Source organism: Oreochromis aureus, linkage group 13, assembly GCF_013358895.1.
Source record: "Oreochromis aureus strain Israel breed Guangdong linkage group 13, ZZ_aureus, whole genome shotgun sequence".
Lineage (NCBI taxonomy): Eukaryota > Metazoa > Chordata > Actinopteri > Cichliformes > Cichlidae > Oreochromis > Oreochromis aureus.
The window spans coordinates 26614592-26634794 of NC_052954.1; the positions used below are offsets into that span (position 1 = coordinate 26614592).

At 38.6% G+C, this 20203-nt stretch overlaps 1 protein-coding gene across 5 annotated transcripts in view; it reads left to right on the forward strand.

The window, feature by feature from the left end:
* slc8a1b (solute carrier family 8 member 1b) overlaps positions 1–20203 on the forward strand; it is a 148696-nt gene that overhangs the window by 113133 nt on the left and 15360 nt on the right. For all 5 annotated transcript variants that reach the window (XM_039621683.1, XM_031745586.2, XM_039621681.1 and 2 more), the window contains exons 6-7: positions 4582–4727; positions 8648–8747. In XM_039621683.1, coding sequence (XP_039477617.1) covers positions 4582–4727; positions 8648–8747 — 246 coding nt within the window. The remainder of the gene's footprint in view (positions 1–4581; positions 4728–8647; positions 8748–20203) is intronic.

Below are 20203 nucleotides of genomic sequence, written 5' to 3' on the forward strand. Positions count from 1 at the left end.
AGTTGACAGTATAATCTTTCTGCATTTTCAGAAGTACAAATTGTGACATCTTGCTAGCGGGACAGAGAGCAATAACCTGTACTAACTGTACCTCATGGGCTCATACGTTCCCACTGAATATGCCACAGAGCACAATTAACTCGAGAGCTGCGTCATACTGTCAGTATTGCTACCTGAATTAGCAATGTGTTCCTTGTTGGTTTACTTTCACAGTTTACTGAAACCCCCTTGAAATGAAGCCAAATCGGAAGGAAATCAGAGGAAAAAAATTTAGAATCAGACAGAGAAAAGGGTGAATACAAATTAGAGATTTTAATTATGAGAGCTGGAGATGAAAAAGAATTTAAAAAGTAGGACAGCTGAAGTTGGAGGTATAAAATGTTTCGCAACAAAAATACATATAGCACAGCGTATATTATCCTCATATTTTAGGTCTGTTTTCATTCAAATATACACTATCAAAAAATTTCAAAGTATGCAATTTGGAATCTAATTATGTAAAAAGCTGAATTCAATGCATATTTAAATGCTTTAGTAATATTTCTGTGTAGCTGTCCTGACTTAAAAGCATATTCAGCGGTATTTATTGAATTAGCTTCAAAGGAGCACAGAGAAGGGCAACGGGGGAAGAAATCCAAATGATAAATTGTGCGGACAGTAGCTTTGACAAGAAGCAGCATCTTACCCTGCAACATTCAACCTCTGTCAGGTTCATTTACAGATACGCTCACACAGAAGGAGTGTAGCTAACGAGGATACTGCCAGGTCATCCTCATCTCACATGTGACTTATTGTAAGCTGGTAACAGAGTTCATTAAATTAGCATTGGTGCAACTGTGTGTGTTTATGTGTGTGCGCCAATCACTATATTGTAAATTCAAGTTAGCTAAAAAGCGAACATTGAAAGTCCGCTGAGATAAAAAATTTTATTTTTAGAGACTTTCTGAGCAAACTGCCGTCATATCTGAAGTGACTGTTAGTATAAAAAATACACATGGTTATTTACAGACACAGCTTATTGCGACCCGTCGAGCTCTGGCTGGGTCAAAAAAGGAAGTGGGGTGACATAGCTGTAATTTTAAGCCGCAGAATACTTATATGGTGAAGGTCAGGGTGGATTGATAGGTCAACAAAATGTTGGACTTATTACAGGAAATACTGCACCATTAAAGGGAAAAACAGAAATGTTAGATGACCATTGTTGTCTATTTGGTAGTTAGGCAGAAGTGAACCAGCTATATTTTCCCTGCAGTTTAAAAGCTATGGGCAGACAGTGTGGTGTTAACAGTGGTTCTAAGGTGTAAGAACAATGAAAGCATCTGCATTGACTGAAGAGGCAGGTGATATTCTCAGCTAATTTAATTTAATCTGTTTTGTGTGCTACAGCTGGCTAACAAAGTAGACTGCTAGGAATTTATCCCTGGTGAATGCTTTGTTATTAACAGGTGGCTTTTGTATACTGCAGTAATTAAAAAGAAAAAAAGCAGGCTGCCTTTTGGTTGCCCTAGACTTTACTCTGTTGCTACATGAACACGCAGGGCACCACAGTTCTAAATTGTGCCCCTTGCTTGTGGAGTACAAGTTTGATGAAAGTGCTCTTGGCAGACATTTGCATGGCTGTTTGTGCAAGTGAGCTATAAGCTCCATGCAGCAACCCAACTGAGGGGAACAAATGACCAACGGGTTGGTGTAGACCCACAATGCAGTGCACAATAATGGAAGGCAACAGCATGGATAACTGTTCCCCCGTGAAAAATATGATCAAGGCCATTCTGTCTGACGCCTCACCCTTTGATACCAGCAGTGAGTTCTTTCTCGACGGTGAATCTCAATTACTGGCACAGACCATAAAGACAGAGAAAAGAAAAGAGATGGGGGTGGCGTGTGAAAGACAGAGCGACAGGGATAATGAGATAACAGGGGAACTAATGGAAGTATTTTCCAGTTAGTAATGGTGCTAAAACAGTTGAAGAATATAAAGCTAATTAAATAAGTTAAAATTGCAGACACTTCTAGTTAATAATTTAAGACAAAGATTGCTACTTGAAATGGCAATTATAAATAAAGTGCCAATAATGGCATATGATCACCAGCTCACTTTGAAGAATTAGTGATCAAAATGTATTTGTACTTGGTACCTTGGATGCTGAGGGTTTTGTGTTACTGTACTCATTACAGAAAAAAGTTTGGAATTTTAGTGTAATGTAAATATGAAGTGAAAGAATATGGGTCTCTGTCATTACCCAAAAACATTTGAGCCACAGCAACTGACAATTAGCCTCCCAGTACAGGTGCTGTATATGTCCACTAGTCTGTTTTTCTTAGCTTATAATGACACATTAGTTTGAGAATAACAAGTACAGTGGAATTACTGTTCACTTAAGAGGAAAATACACAGCATCATATTTTTTGTGTTTGTCTTGAGCATCATGAGTGTCACATATTAAGGAATGACTGAGAGATGCTGCTGAATATAAGGCGCAACCTTGAGAAGTCTGTGGGAGACTTTGTGTTTGAAGACAAGCTGAGATCCCCGAGCTGGTCTAACAGAGCTGTGTGGGGTATGATGTACATGAAGCAGTGTGCACAGACACACAAGTGAATGAAGAGAGTGTCCGAGCTAACCAAAACAGACCATCAGTCTCATCACTCTTACTCGTCTATGTTCATTCCTTAGAGAATAAGATGGATTATCTGTGGCTGCCAGTACACACACAGCAGGGAGTGAGACACTGTTTTGTTTTTGTTTTGACCAAAACCTAACTCCGTAGCAACATTTCTGATGTAGCATTCCTGCTGGACAGACTAACGGCCTTCTCTAAGCACCAGTAACACCCGAGGTGGAGGACTGTGTGTATACATTACATTATATGTGGTGCAGCAACAGTGGAATTGTCACAACTCATTTTCTTTTGAAAGATATGATAGCGAAATGCCAACCCTTCTACCAGCTATAGTAATTCACAGTCACCACCCAGGACATCCTGTGGCAGCTGTACAGTGCCATCAGTGAGCTAGAGACTGTTCATCCAGACAGTTTCATGGTGGTTGCTGGAGATTTCAAATACTTAAACTTTAATTTTTCTGTCCAAATTCCAATAGTATGTCTACTTTCCAACCAGGCGCAATAACACATTTAACATGGTGTATACAAACATCAAAGAGGCCTACAAAGCAGCCCCTCGGATCACATTTCTGTTATGCTTTTTCCAGCATAGAGAACATTACTGAAACGCAGTAAGGCAAATCCGATCAGATCAGTAGTTGCATCCTGGCCAGATACAACTACAGCACTTCAGGACTTTTTTGCAAGTACTCATTGGAGCATGTATGCTCCAAGTGTATGTGTGTTGTCACAGTCAACAAACCCTTCTTCTGATGTCATCAGAAGATATGGAAGATATCAGAGAGCCCAAAGAGCTGAGAATTAAGGATGCTGCCTTTTGATCGGGGGGAAAAGTAGTACTCAGGTCGGCAAAAACTGACCTCTACTGAGCCATCAAGAAGACTAAGTTGGCATACACAAGAAAAATTGAAAGCAAATTCTGTGATTCCAGGGACACTGGGCCCATGTAGCAGGAGATTCGGGGTGTAAAATAATACCTCAAGTGGAGGACACAACCCTCCCACCAAAACAGGCTGAACGAGTTCTATGGGAGGTTTAAGGCCCTGAAACATACACCAGAGAAGAAAACCTGCAGGTGCTGCGGTTGTATACAACTAATGTGAAAAGATTCATCCAACTAGTCATGGATCTTATCAAAGCCAGCCTCCCACCTTCTCTGGAGCCCTTACAGTTGGGATACTGTGCAAACAGTAAATGCTTACAGTAAGACATCAAACTGAACACAGGGGTCACATGGGGCTGTGTCCTCTGTCCATTGCTCCATACTTTGCTGAAACACGACTGATGATACAACAGTAGTGGGCATCATTGCATCATCAACTACGATGAAATAAAAAAGTCAAAAAATTTAAAAAACAGGCTAGAGGTTGAAGACCTGTTTGAAAAGGTTTTGAAAAGTTATGTGAAGGGACAAAGCTGAGCTCAGATGAGAATTCATACGGTAGCCGCTGCCACAATGAAGGCTCTGTCTCCAAAGGTGTAGAGGTTGGTAAATAAAGCAACTGAGAACCCAGTTTAATGGAGGCGCTGTTGGGTCTCGATAAAAACTGTTTGGGCATCCTGAACTGCTGCATCACACTTTGGTATGGTAACTGCAGTGTGACTGGCAGAAAGACTGGAAGAAGAAAGTCCTCTTCATTATAGTACAAGAGATATCACTCCACTAGAACAAGATCAGCCAGAATGTGACCTTGAAGTTGTACTTGACAACTTCACCTGACATGCTAACTTTTGAGAAAACTGAGTTTGAAAACTTTAAAAAAAACAAAAACAATATCAGCTTATTTCTTATTTGAAACTACTTCTTCTGATGTGCTACTCAACTAGCTTCCCCTCACTTTATCTATCTTTTTTTCAGCTAATCTCTTGCATAAATTCCAATCTGATTACCACAACTGACTGGCTTACTGCTGTTTCTTTTCTCACTGTTTGTGTCCTCTGCTTTGTTTTTCCAGAGGAACAGCAGAAAGACGAAGAAGTGGAAGAAGAGCCGCTGACAGGAAAAGATGAAGAGGAACGCCGCATAGCTGAAATGGGCCGTCCAATGTTGGGAGATCATGTCAAACTGGAGGTGATCATCGAGGAATCATATGAATTCAAGGTAAGGCGGTCCCACATTAACTATATTTCCAATGCAGGAACTTTTCAACCCGAAGGGGAACTAAGTGTGTTTCTACTACAGAAACAAAAGCCGGGGCTCCAAAAGACTCTGTTTAAATGGTAGCATTTTTCACTTCACAGGAACTCCGGGGGATACAGCTTGTAGCGGTGAATTGATTGGTTGAGTAAGCAGAATTTTATAGCAGCCACCATTTTTAAAACTCTGTAGGCATACATTGAGTTGTGTGTTGCTTTTTTCATTGTGCTTTGACACATTAGCATTGATTTACAGAAGACATATGGGCTATATTTGCCCTTTATACTAGGGAGAAAGCTATCCTGTTACACAGTGACATTTAGTGTGTAATCCTTTGCATTGCTGACATCAAATATACCGAAACGAAGCCTATATAGTCAAGCGGGAGAAAAAGACATCTCAAATCTCTTGCTTTTTCATATATCAGCTGACTGGTTTGCATAGTTTTTGTAAGTTTGCACATGGCAGTGGACACAGATTATGCAGTTTAGGTACTTTGGATTGAAATGAAGCTTTTGTGTGGTGAGATAAAGATGACAGATCTCATCTGAGGACAATAAAACAAGCTTAGATGGCAGGAAAACAGAGGATGTTTTACTCTGAAGTATAACTTTCGGATTCAAACATCCTTGAACAATAAGATTTCATGACACAATAGGATATTTCAAAGCAGACAGATACCTCTGTCTGCAGACAGATATCTCTGTCTGCTTCAAAACCTACGTGTTGTCTGTCATCCAACAATTTGGAACTTTGAATACACACTTTTAATTTCTATCATATATATTATTGTAACACTTTTCTCATGCATGTCTCAGTAATCCTTAGCCTGTCTTATAATTCAATTCAATCTTATTTATATAGCGCCAAATCACAACAACAGTCGCCCCAAGGCGCTTTATATTGTAAGGTAGACCCTACAATAATACATACAGAGAAAAAGCCCAAAAATCAAATGACCCCCTATGAGCAAGCACTCTAGCGACAGTGGGAAGGAAAAACTCCCTTTTAACAGGAAGAAACCTCCAGCAGAACCAGGCTCAGGGAGGGGAGGGGCCATCTGCTGCAACCAGTTGGGGTGAGAGAAGGAAGACAGGATGAAAGACATGCTGTGGACATGTCTTTCATCCTGTGTGTCTTCAACTAGTTTAGAATGCAACAGCTAGGCTGCTGCTGAAAACTTCATGCAATCATGCTTTTGAGGTTGTAGCTCTTAAACTTTGGGACAGCCTTCCTCACATTATTAGATCAGCTGAATCAGTGGTTTGTTTTACATGACTGCTCAAAACTACTTTTTATAGGTTAGCTTTTATTAATCTTTCTCCCATTATTTTTGGCCATAGTTCTCATCTAATTGGTGTACGGAAGGGTGTATGTCGGAATTAATATAAGACCATATTGCTGACTGCATGTCTGTATGCTGGAACATGTATGCTTATTTTTATTGTGTGGTTTTAGTCAAACTGTGAAGTAATTGATTGTGATTTACAAATAAAGTTATTATTGTTAGTATGATTATTATTATTGTCTATTGCGAGTGTAGTAATATGCTAATATGTTCACAAAAGGGCAACAAAGGATTAAAATAAAGCTCATATAACATATTCACGCACAAACAAATTTTTCTGATACATATAGGAAATAATTGGATATTTGTTATGTTTGCTTAATTTCCTCCTTTCCCTTCACCCACACAGACTCTTAAGACAAGTGCAGATGTAATTACCATCCATGTTACATTTGTGTGTGTATGTGTGGGACTGTGTGTACTAATGCATGTTCTTTGCTCCTGCTCCACCTACACAATCACTCTAAAAAGACAGCTAATAGCACCCACTAATAGCTTGCCACTTGACAGGATACTATAGTTTGTCAAGTAGTTCAGTGTGTGTGTGTGTGTGTGTGTGTGTGTGTGTATGTGTGTGTGTAAAGAGATCCTATAGTTATCTGAAGTACTGTCCACTGGCAGATGTGGAGTGACATTAGAGACTGAACAAGGATAGGAGGTTAAAAGGAAAAAAAAGTTTTACAATGTTTTTACCCTTGTGTTTTTAATATAGTGCAATAATAATAAATAAATAAATAATAATAAAGTGTTGAGCCACTGCTTATTTCTTTAAATATGTTGCTGGGAAAATGAGAAATGGCTGGAGCAATTTGAAATGTGTGACTAGAAATGGAAATGCCTAGAAGGCAAAAAGTTTCTCATAAGACTTTCAAAATCATGAGAATTTCTACACTTCTCATGAAATTGAACTGCAATCTACATATGACTACATTTACTCTTCAACACACCCTAAACTGTATTAGGCAAGCTTTCTTATTTCTATGTCACAGCCTCCATGTTGTTCTACAGATGGGTATAGGCACTCACTCCAGACCTGTATACCGGTTTTTGGCTAAAAGCTCATTGGGAATTATGTTGATACAAAAGTATAATTTTATGCCTGTCAGACTGTGTTATCTTTTAATTTCACTTTTGACTTTTAGCTCAATCATCACTGGATTATATAGCACCACTTGCTGGAGGATTAAAACTAAACTCCAGTTCAGCTTACTGACTGAAGATGAGAAAAGTATTGTATGAAAAACTGTCATCCCAAAATATTAACTTATTCATTCTCAAGTCATTTATCTAGTTATGTAATTACTGTCATCCAAAGAAACAACAATTTATTTTTAGTTTAGTTACAATTAAATTACATAAGCCACAAAATACTGACTTTACATTGTGCAAATTGCAGCTTTTATCTCAAGTATCATTTTCACTAGTACTTACTTTCTTTTGATCTTGACATAATTTATTTTTCACTCATTTAAAGCAAACATTGTCTCTGTTAGATTTGTATGGTGAAACCAATCTTGATTATTTTGACCCCATTCTAAGATAAACACAGAGTCAACAAGTCTTTTCATGTGTCTTTCAGAAGAAAAATACATAACGCTCCTCAGTCCCATGGGGCCCTCCCAGAATAAAGGGGAAATTCACATGGATACACACAGGAAACCCATGCATATGCATGTTTCAGTCTGACTGAGTCCAAAGTAACTGAGGGAGCGAAGAAATGAGATAGAAAGCAAAGGTGATAAAAATAACAGCATTATGCAATGATAGAATGGCAATCATAGAAGACACATTATACATAAAACCTAGGCGAATTCAGTTAAGCGAACACTCCACATACAATAGGCAGAGTAAAGCTGGCTATGTGTCTGTGCATGTTCGTGTCCACAGCTAAGAAGCCCTATTTACACACCTAAGCTCCAACACAAGTAGCATCACAGCTTCCCTCAGAAAAGGAGAGTGCATTCCCCAGTGCTGCACTAATTAGTATATGTGTGTGCATGCTGGAGTGTTTGTGTTACCTCAGTCTGTTTTAGCTTCTTCCTATTGAAGAAGACTGTAATAAAAATGTAAACACTGTAAAATAATGCACATGGAAGGAAACAACGGAAAGGGATAGGAAGGAAAATGGAAGTAAACAGAGACGTGTATAGAAAGAAAAACAAACAAGTCTACTGTGGATCTGAATGTTTATTTAATAAATGGCAGTGAAAACTATATTTTGAATTCTTGCAGAAATATCACATGTATAAGGCTGGGGAAAATGTATAAAGCGATGCACAGGAATGATGCAGCTGTAAGAGAGTCTTGAATTTTAATATTTCACTGCAGTGTGCGTCTTATAGCTTCAGTGATGAGTTGTATGAAACATGATACAGAGTATGTTTGTGTTTTCACCTTTATTATGTCACTGGAAATTTATAAAAATTGCATTTCCTGTGAAAGTTGAGTGCCAGTTTCTTGTTTCATGCTGTGAAGAAATCCAAGAGTTTTCCTATGCTCGATGCAAATGACTGATAATCTGTCTCTCCTTTGGCAGAACACAGTGGACAAGCTGATAAAGAAGACCAACCTGGCTCTGCTGGTGGGAACCAACAGCTGGAGAGACCAGTTCATAGAAGCCATCACTGTCAGCGCAGGTAAGACCAATGGCGAGATTCAGAAGCCCTGTGTCCAACTCTGATTTTAACTGGAGTCAGCTGAGAAGGTTTTATGAAGCAGATGTGTGTGTGTGTGTGTGTGTGTGTGTGTGTGTGTGTGTGTGTGTGTGTGTGTGTGTGTGGAAGAGAGTGAGAGAGTGTGGTGTAAATTCTTTTTAGTATGAACAGCTGCAGTTTTACAGTCTGTTGAGCTCTCAGACGTCCTCTGTTCCCTGCATCCTAACAATCAGTGCAACCTAAAATATCAGGAACTTCAATCAAAATGTCCCTCTCTGTCTAAAAATAAATTAGAGTAATTTCGTGGTTTCATGGCATCATGTGTTTGTGTGTGTGTGTGTTTTGGTTACTGGATAGTGGATTGGCCTGTGTGGTTTGGACAAACACTAACCAGATGGGTGATAACGTCGAGAGTAATCATGAGAGTGACTGTGTGTGTTTCTGCCCCCACAAAGGCAGAAGAACAAGGATGTGTGTATGTGTGTGTTTTGGGGATAGAGAGGAGTAGAGAAAGAGGCTCTGTAGTGTTGAACAGAAACTGATGATAGTTTTCTGCCAGGCAGTTTTAGAGAGTATCATCTGCTGTGGGATGAGTTCATCTGAAATCGCAAACTGGCCAGTTGATTAAATCTGCCATGAAAATCATTGGTGTTAAGAATCATCGTTGCCTGCAGCTGATTTATGTGCAGGCCTTGACCAAGTAAGTATAAAAAATAGCGTCTGGCCCTACCCACATTTCATACAGTGAATTTAAGCTTCTAGCGTCTGGTACATAACCAGCTGAAACACAACATTAATTCCTGTCAGCATCAAGACACTAAACGCCATGTAATGAAAGATGCTGATGGGAATGGGTGTTTGTGCAATGTGTAGTTTTTGTTAGGTTCCTGTTTCATGTGTGTGTGTTTGCGCTGCTTTTGTAAATTTTCACAGAACTGAAGAATGCAAGTGTTTTGTTTTTCTGGTGAAGCCAGATAAAGTGTATAATCTTAATCTTGGGGGAAGAATATTTAAAACTAATGTTACATCACTGCCAGGATCTGATATAAGCACAGGTGGTTGTGTCCTGTGAAGAGCGAAAGCATCAGACATTATTATGCAAACAGAAGGTGACGCGCCTGAAGTGTGAAAATGCCTTTGAGAAACGTGCACAGTGTGGAAAAGAAAATATATGCATTAATTTAAAGATAATCCAAGGAGTGAAGAAAATGTATAAAGACAAAGGATGTGTTAGCTATGAAAATGGAAATCAGACATCAAAAGAACACGTGCAATAAATAAAGTAGAGGTACCCAGTTCAAAAGAGAGTGACAGAGGGAAAAGGGACAAGGGAGAACGGCAGCATTTTTTCAGATTCACTGCAGAATTTTCACAGTTCACTGGTTACTTGTGGGAATTTGCCCTCTGGAGGCAGAGGGGCATTACTGCAGCTCATCAATGGAAGCAGAAAGGAGAAATAGCAAGTAGAAAGGTATAGCTGTAATCTGTTCTTTATGTATGACTGACTGTCATTTCTTGTCAGTCACTTCTGTTGTGGATTTTATATGAAAAAGGATTCACAAACAAATGGCAAGCTTTTGCAGCTCTTTAAACTTTAAACATCCTTAAGCAGCGTCTGTTTGTCTTGTTTCGTTCTTTCTTTGCTTTGTTTTCTTTATTAAGTGTCTTGCTCAACGGACAGTATAGCATATTGCACATTTAGTTCACTCCAAAGTATTTGGACATTGTCACATCTACTGCTTGACTCCAGGGACAGATGAAATTAACAATGGTCATAGAAGAGGTGCAGATTTTATAATAAAATGGCATATGGTGCTAATTACTGTATTGTAAGATGATTATATGCCACCATGTTAGTTTTGAAACCATATTAGGACAAAAGAGTGGAGTACTAATTTATCAGCTAAACGCTAGTTAGCTTGGTTAGCAAGTTGTCTCCATAAACTACTTAGCTAGCTAGTCCTAATTAATGGACTTGGGATGTTAGAATTTCACTCAACAAAACTGAAGCTCAAACTTCTTGCAAGGACTTTATAAAGATCAGATAAGCGATTTAAAAATGGCACGAAAGGTATTTTAAAAATTTCTCAAATTAGCTGAGGTGACGCTAGCAGAGACCACTCAGCATCAGCTCCCTGTGTCAGGACATCAATCAAACCGTACATGACCCAACACAATTATCATTATTATTATCATCATCATTATTATGATTATGATTATTATTATTATTAGTTAATTAGTTTTATGCAGCAGGCTTGTAAAAACATCGATGCTGTAATGCTGGGACATTTTAACATCAGAGTCTATGGGGATTGACTCCCTTTTGAAGCCAGGCTGAAGTTGTGCATTGAAGACTTAGAGCTGGCTTTATTTTCAGCTCCAGAGAATCTCCATCGGCTGCTTTGTACTGATAATTTTCATCAACTGAGTTTTTTAAATGCGCATATGTAACAGTGACGGAAAAATTATTGAACATCTATGCTGTATAGCTGCACTTACTGTTCAGTACACCAGTGTTATTCAGTACATGAAGGGATGGTTCAGCATTTTAGGATTTGCCTTCTTGGCACAAGTTCGCTGCATGCTCAATAATCTACGTAAGGAAAAATCAGAAAGTTGAATCAGTGCATCTGGATGCAGCACGCAAACATTTTCAATTATTCAAGATAAACCAACCTGTATTCTTTTTCCACAGCTTAGAATGCCTGAACTCATCAGAAATGTTTAGGATTTCAGCAACTGTGTATATATAAGCTGAATTACTATCAGAAAGAAGTAAATCATTGTTAACACAGTTAAAATGGGACCGTTGATTTGTTGCTATAAAAATGTCACAGATAATTACTGTGCACATCAATATACAAAGTTGGATTTAAAGACAAAAAATCGTATTTGCTGCTGCATTTAAAACTGGGTTTCTGTCAGGGCATTGTTTGCCTGGATCTTTCTCAGTCACTTTAGTGTCTTCAAATAACTTTATCCTGTGTGGGCGTGCGTGTGTTTGTTTGTGCTTTAGTTAGCCAGCCTGTCAGCCAGCCTTTGTTGGTGAGCTGATGCCATTAATGAAAAGGGTTGTCTTTGCTCTCTTATCTGGGATTAGCTTGTCTAGCCTGACAGAGTGCTGTGTGTGTGTGTGTGTGTGTGTGTGTGTGTGTGTGTCTTTTAAAGAGAGAACTGTTTAAAGGTAATGAGAGCAACTTCCACCAAAGGACAGACTTTTATTGTCACACCCTTGGTTCATCTTGCACACATATAGAGTACAGTTTCAACATACTATTTACTTTATTGTACAATCCACAATTGTAATGCTTGGAGACTAGAACAGGTTAACTGTAACACAGAAAAACAAGCCCACACAAGCACATATGACAAACAAAATCAGGTTCAAAATCATGTCAGACTGGAGACTGATTGTTTTTTTCTGAGCCTTTAAACCTGCAGCTGATTGCACTGTGTGAGTTCAAAGTGTCTAAGATTACGAGCTGATTGGTTGCTTGTAGATCAAACTGGCAGTTTGCATCCAGCTGTGAAACAACTGAGAGTGGAAATGAAAGCGGAGGAGAAGGAGAGGGAAAACACAATAAAGCCAAAATAACTGATGGAACAAATAATTTTCACACTGTGAAAATTATAAATGAAAATAGAAACAAATGCTTTTTCATGTATAGTATGAAAAATGCTTACAATAATTGTTCTGCTATATTATTATTGCGAAGTATAAATGTTTGTTTAGGTGTAATCAATTGAAAACTCACACCTGCGTTCACTATCACCAGCTTCATTCACTGGGTTTTGCACCAAGACTCATTCGCAACATATTTCAAACTTACTGAGTTAGCACAAAATCCTTTGGATTACCCGCACGACTCTTATCCAAAGGATATGTTATTTTATACAAGTTACAGTATCTTATATAATGATATGTATAAATTAAATAAATAAAAATAAAGATGTTGAAAATCATCACAGTGGATCACAAGCTGACTTTCCTCTTCCATATTCAAAATTCCATCAATTTTCACAAGATCTCCAACACCACTGGCTGGAATTCTGCCCCAATCCACCACTGTTTCCACCATGTTTTACAAATCGCTGTAGACACTCACTATTGAACCTCTCTCCTGACTTTTTCCATACATATTGACAACAATTTGAATCAGAAACTTAAAATTTGTCCAGTCGTGGGTACTTAAGAATGACTTTTCTGACGGCCACCCTTACACGACACCTCTTGTGATGAGTTGTTTGCAAACACTAGGTGGATCAAGTGATGGAACGGATTATCTCTCGGCTCTTGTGTCAGATCTTTGTGGATTGTTTCCTATAGATCTGCTCAAGAAGTTATAAATCGAATAAGGCTCAAGGCTTATTCGGTGTAGCTCATAGCAAGAACAGAGGTGCACTGAAATATTTATATTTCTGAAACAGTGGCACATTTTTTTATATTTCACTTTATACCAATTTACCACACTTTTACCACACTTACCACAATTTCTATTTTTGTGTGCTCTCCTCACTTACAGTCAGAGATTAGGCAGGAGTACTAACAGTGAAAAATAACAATGCCCCGAAACTTGCAGCACATAAGGAAAATGATTCAATGTGGCTCCAACAACTCTCCTTCAGGCTTTTAAAAGGTGTCAAGAGAGAAAGACGAGAATAAAAATAAGAAAGGGCAATTATTATCTTAACAAAATGAAATGAAACACAATAATCTCACACATCTAATTTTGGACATCTTGTGTTGTTGTGAACAAATGACGTGAACTTCACACACATTTTTTCCAAACTTGCCGCACACACACACAAACAAGGACCCCAGATGAAGACGTGCTGTTACTTGGCAGCTCATCTCTTCAGACACACACCGCTGGTTTGACCAAGTCCAGAGCGGCTGTAACTGATACTGTGGATTTAACACACAGAGAGATAAGCTGGCTTCGTCTAATCTCATCTCTATCCTTTCCTTTCCCGCTCTCTGTCTGTCTGTCTGTCTTTTTCTGCTTCTAATACTCTTTCTATCCCTCTCTCTATTATCCTTCCCTACTTTGTCTTATCTCCTCTCAAGCATATTAGATTGAATTTGAGATTATAAATACTTTAAATGAGCCTCAAATATTCCTTCATCTTAAACAAAAAACACTGAGACAACATCTTGTTGTCATCCTTGTCCTGACTCCCAAACTCAAGTTTTATAGTCAATCAGGATCTCATCCTTTGAAGCCCTCCAGAGAGTATGTTGGCAAAAAAACGATGGGGAGGGTGCAAATTTTGCACAGCTTTTCTTCTGAGATTGCAGCTTTGTAAAGACATTTAAAGTCTGCCAAGTCTTGACCTTAAGGTCACCAGATCTTGTAACCAATTTGGCACTTACACTGACACACAGTCCCAACCTAATTCTTCCAAATCCATGACATTCATCTCAAATCAGAAAACCTGCATTCAGCCAGTTTTTAACTTCCCTTCAAATGTCACTGTGATTCGTGTGTGTACAATGACCTGTTTCCCTCTGTGTGTGTCTTTTTTGGCATTGTGTGGCTCATGGAGAATATTCCCCAGACAAGCTGGAAGATAGCCGGAGATTATGCATGTATTTAACACTGTGTCTTTACAATGCAGGGCCAAATCATCCACATTAGAGAGCAGCATTATTTTCATTTCTTTTCCAGGCTGTCATTTAAGGGGCCTGTTACAGTTTTTGCTCTTATTTCATCCTTATTATCATTATAATTGCAGTGTTGTGTTTCAAAATGTGAGCATTTCTTAAAGGATCAGGCCATATGTCTTGTCCAGTAAGAAAACAAACTATGAGTGCAAAGGTCCCAATGACAATGATTTCCCATTGTGCATAATTTGAGCGATGAATAAACACATATGTGCATAGGTGTGAAAAATCTGTGGAATAGTGTGAGAATTTATTTTCCTGCCTGATTTTAGTTTATTTGTAGTTAGTGTGAAAAGTCGAGGCCGAGAGGCGACATCAAGCTGATGCGTTAGCAGGCTGGCTCCAATGCTTGAATGTTTTTATATGATTGAAATTGACCCGTAAACATTAATTGTCTGTCTCTGTAGTGTCTGGGTGCACAGCAGAGATAAAGATCAGAGGGTGATGTTTCACTCAGCAGATTAGTTTAGCAAAATTCTTGTATCCAAGTGTGAATTTTTCACTTTCACTGAAATGCATTTTTTATTTATCCTTCTGCGTAGAGGAAGGAATGTGGCTGACGTGTATACTGACGTGAGATGTCACAGATGTGCTGCATTAGTTGTCCTTTACTAAGATTTATTAAGTTGGCCTATTAGCAGGTTGATTGTGTGCAGCGTGGGTGAATAGACCATATTCTATGCATAGATGACTCAGGAAACAGCTGTTCCTCAGCCCACACACCACAAATCAATTTTTATTTCTTAAAACCCTGGAACTCACTATTCTTCCCTGATGGTAAGCAAGTGATTAGTTACCCAAGCTTATCACACACTTTTCAAATCCAGCAAGTCTCCTGGGATTCATACACTTTAGGTTAAAATTAGCCACCTGCCAAAAAAGGGTGTTTTCAGACATTAAACTAAAAACCAAAAGGTGTCAAATATGCATTGCAATTATTGTGTCACAAGCTTTTTCCTTTGAGTATGCCAGTTTCCATGAAAAGAAACTGATCTTAATCTATCTTAAGTGGGTTGCCAGTGGATATGGTGGCTGATAAGTGGTTAACTAACAACAAACACATTGATTGCATGAACATGTGAGCCCTGGTTTAGTTTTGAACAGTTTTGTTTAAATGCAATGAACAATACTGGCTGAAGAGCACAGACGCAAACAAAGGGACAACTAGATGAAGACAAAAAAATCAATGGAAAGGAAATCAAGTGGACAGAGAGGGACTGTTAAGACAGGGAATGATCGGAAAAAAGTGAAACAAGGTAAAAGAGATTGATGTACAACCACTCCATACTTCACTGCCCTCTAATTACTAAACCCACATCTTGCTGTTCATCACCCGGTCCATGTGGGTGTGTTATTTATGGGAGTGGGTCCACACCCGAGGGAAACAGGTATTCGAGGAAAAAACACAGAAAGAAGATAAATCCACAGAAATGGAATTCTACTTATGTTCACAAGAGAATTTTGTGGCAACAAATGTTATCAACAAGAACAAATACGCAGATTGAGAATGTTTAGAAGTCTTTGTATTGTGCGTTCATGCATCAGATTTAGTTTTTTTTTTTATTTCTGAGTGCTAATTAAACTAATGCTGATGCTTTGTTTAAGTTTTGTTATGGGATTTGGTGCTTTTGACAAACATCAGAGAGAAGAATTTTACCAACTGTGACTCTCATGCTGGTGTTTGCAAAAAGAAAGAACTTTGTTTCTCTTACATTTATGTCACCACTTTTCTATCTCTTTTGTGCACAAACTGTAATTTCCATTCTTTAGATGATGAATCACAATGAATGGTTGAGTCACCGTTGATTTGTTATTTGTTTACTGTCTGTCTTGAGTGAAGATAGGCAGACTAGGAAATTCACTGATGGGCTCTATGTGACAGCTGCTCAAAACCTTTGACAGCACAAATAAAGCAAATTCAAAAGCATATCCATGGATGGCATGAGTCTTTGCTGCATGCAATAAAAGACCATCTCACCAGTAATTAAAATGTTTTGAATAACAAAGTTAGGTTAATTAGTTTTTTTATGTCATACTGAGAAAAGATTTAGCCCAGTTTAACTGTCAAGTGTCTACTTGAAGCTCTCCTGTGACTCTGGTGCCTGACAGCCTGAGTCTGTTTGTGTGCGTATGTTTCAATGTGTGCCCTAGACAGACAGGATGACAGGACCAGTGGAACATGAATATAAACATGAGCATGCCAGCATGAATTCTGATAGACACACCAAACACACACAATCAGTCTCAAAGCTGTCAGAGTACAGTAGAAAACGGTCCCTGGTTTTATTTGATCAAAGAATGTAGGAGCTAGCTAAAATCTGTTTTATCGGCAGACGAGGCTTTGAAGATTATGGACATGTCCTCAGAAATGCGGGGAGGTTCTTCAAAAGTCCTAGGGTTCTCTCAAAATTTGAGTTCTGCCTATTTTTAACAACCACGGTGTCTTGTGTCTAAGGTTTGAGTCAAATTACAATTGTCAAAGAAACACGCTAACGAGCAGCACAAATCACAGCACCACGTTTGAAGGTACATGGATGACTGACATGCAGTTGTCTCCACTGTTTGTTTGTTTTATTTCTGTGGTATTCTGTGCATATATTGTGTCTTTTGGTCTTTATATATGCCAAATTTTCCTTGATGTCCTGTTGTAAGGACTGTGCCCCTTTTGTGTTGATTTCAATGTGCTTGAGCATTTTTTCACAACCCTTGTAACAGACACATATGAAGCTTGACATCATTTATAAAGTGTTTCTTTCTGTTCTTTTGTAATGGGAAGTGATCTATTTAACTCTGGGGTTTTCTGGCAAACAGTTTGTTTGGCCACATCAGTTTCAAACCTCTGTGCGCTTGTTTTTTAGAGTCTGAATGTGTGTCTATAAATCTGTGTGAACAGACAGTGGCATGATTTTCACAAGTCCCAGGAGCACTGACCATATCACTTAAGGGACACACTCCAACAGGCAGACATAGTCATGGAAACGCATCCTGCTTGGCTGCAAGCATGTAGAGAAGAGCTGCAGTCTCTTATCTTCTTCCTAGACCTATGAGATCACAGCTTTTGGGCATGCCCAGTGAGCAACTACAAATAAGAGATATCTACTACCACAGTAGGGTGAGAAATAAAAATATTGATATCTGTGTGGAGCAGCGCCTATAGTATCTTTAGCTTGTTTGGCCTTCCATTTCTTCAGCATTGTGTGATTTTATTTTGTTTTTATGATTTTATATAAACCCCCAAAAGGCTAGCAATTGCTTTGTGGAAGCAAACAAAGCTCCAAATAAATATCAGAGAATGTCAATAGGACATCAAACATGCACTGAATGATGTGAAGAGACTCACAATGCCATTTAGTCATATTTGAGTGAAGAATGAAGACTGAAGGGGATAAAATAAGGACGTAACACAGAGTATTCGATTACATATTGGCTGTAGAAACCAAATGTGGCCAAGAATGAAAAGAGAAAATTACTTCAGAATAACAACTTTATCGGTATGACACATAACAGAAGAGTGACATAGAAAGACATGGAGGAAAGAGAGTGTGCAAGTAAGCCATGGGGGAGAAGATTAAGATAGAGGGAGGAGGAATGCATTAGTTGTCCTCTACTACAATTTATAAAGTTGGCCTATTAAAAGCTTGATTGTGTGTGGCGTGGGTGAATAGACCATATTATGTATATACAAAGATGACTCAAGAAACAGCTGTTCCTCAGCCCATCTCACACCACAAATCAATTTTTATTTCTTAAACCCTTAAACTCGCTATTCTTCCCTGATGTTAAGAAAGTGATTAGCTGCCCAACCTTATCACACGCTATTTTATGCGATTTTAAATTGCTCATTCATTTTGTTTTTATGATTTTATATACACTCCCAAAAGGCAATTGTTTCGTGGAAGAAAACAAAGTTTCCAATAAATATCAGAGAATGCCAAAGGATATCAAACACATGCCCCAAATGATGTGAACAGACTCACAATGCCATTTAGTCATATTTGAGTGAAGAATGACGACTGAAGGGGGGTAACACAATATTCAATTACAAATTACAATTACAAAATTGCTGTAGAAACCAAATGTGACCAAGAATGAAAAGAGAAAATTGAGAACTTACTTCAGTATAACAACTTTATCAGTATGACACATTACTGAGGTGTGACATTGATAAACAGAGGCGAAAGAGAGCATGCAAGTCAGGCATAAGTAGAAGATTGAGATAGAGAGATGAGGGTGCAGTTTGGTTATCTGATCATAATCCGTTGCTTGTTCCTCATTGGCTGATTGTTGTTGTGAAGCCCTTTGTGATCGTTATATAGAAAGGTGCTTTATAAATGTGGGTTTTTTTAACTAATTTTTAGAATTTTATCTATGGTACAACATAGTTAGTGGTCAGCTACGACACTAACAAATGTGACAATCACACGGTGACACTTTAGGATCAGTGAATAAGACCCCAGCCTCACAGGGCTACAGATGGTCAACGACTACCTGGCAACCTCAGTCATGAGCAAAAAACAAGTATTCCCTGGTCAGTGAAGGTTGATGGCAGTTGCTAAGAAAATGAATGCTGAAGCTCCACTCACACAGGAATACAGACCAGTCAGTGACCCCATGGCAACCACCTGTCAGTATCATATTACTGCTGCCGTTTGAATGGAAGTGATGTTGGCTGAAGCATGTTGGCTGGAGTACTGAGGTACAACTTTGCTTTTTGAAGTTGTACTACAGATAGTAGCAGAAAACTGCAGGCAACATGCTACCAACCAAAACACTGCCAACCACTTGGGGAATACACATTTTCCCTTGCAACCCTTTCCCTTTGAAAACTGGGAAAGTTGACATTTTTAATGCTATTGCAAAAGTAAATGAATGAATTAAATCCATAGTTTTTGAACAACTCTGTCTTTCTTGCTATAAAAGCCCTTTAAGATGACTTCATTGGACATGATTTTTGCTTTTATGCATATTATTGAGCATGTAGGAACAAAAGTTCACCAGTCATTATCTTGTCTCCTAAAGCACTGTTTTCACAAAATGGATGCTAAATTATAAAACAATGAGTTATTGAAAACATTCCCGACTAGCAGTGTCCTGCATATATCCCGGTGTGAACACCGAGCCCTTTAGGATGCACTTAAAGAATAATAAGACAGTCAAAACAGGTTGGAACAGTGCATATTTTCCTTGTGTTAGATCAAATTGTTTTTAAACTGTATGCAGTAGATATTTTATCTTTACTAGACATTAGCAGTCTGCTAATGTGCTGGTATTTCTGCCCCTCAGATGCTTGCAGGACAAGTAATTGGCACCTAAACATACTGAGCCAGAAAATCAAAAATCAAAAAAAGACCAAAGAGCCAAATAGTGAGACCAAGGCTGTGATAAAAGGGCACATATAAACATTAACTGAAGTAGAAAGAAAGCCAGAGAGAAATGGCTCCATTCAGCCGCAACAGACTGTGTGGGAGGGAAGGAGAGCTGCTGACAGTGAAAAGTGACATAACTCAGGTAGAGAGTCTTGTTTTATAATTCATTGCAAAGTGTGTGTGTGTGTGTGTGTGTGTGTGTGTGTGTGTGTGTGTGTGTGTGTGTGTGTGTGTGTGTGTGTGTGTGTGTGTGTGTGTGCGTGCCTCTGTCCTGCAAACCATTATTGTAGATGAGGGTATTGCTCTTTCCACTGACCTTCTGTTCATTTATAGTTGATGATTTGAAACATTTATTTTTAATTACATTAAACAGTGACCCAAGAGGAAATTATTGGCCTTGTTAGAGT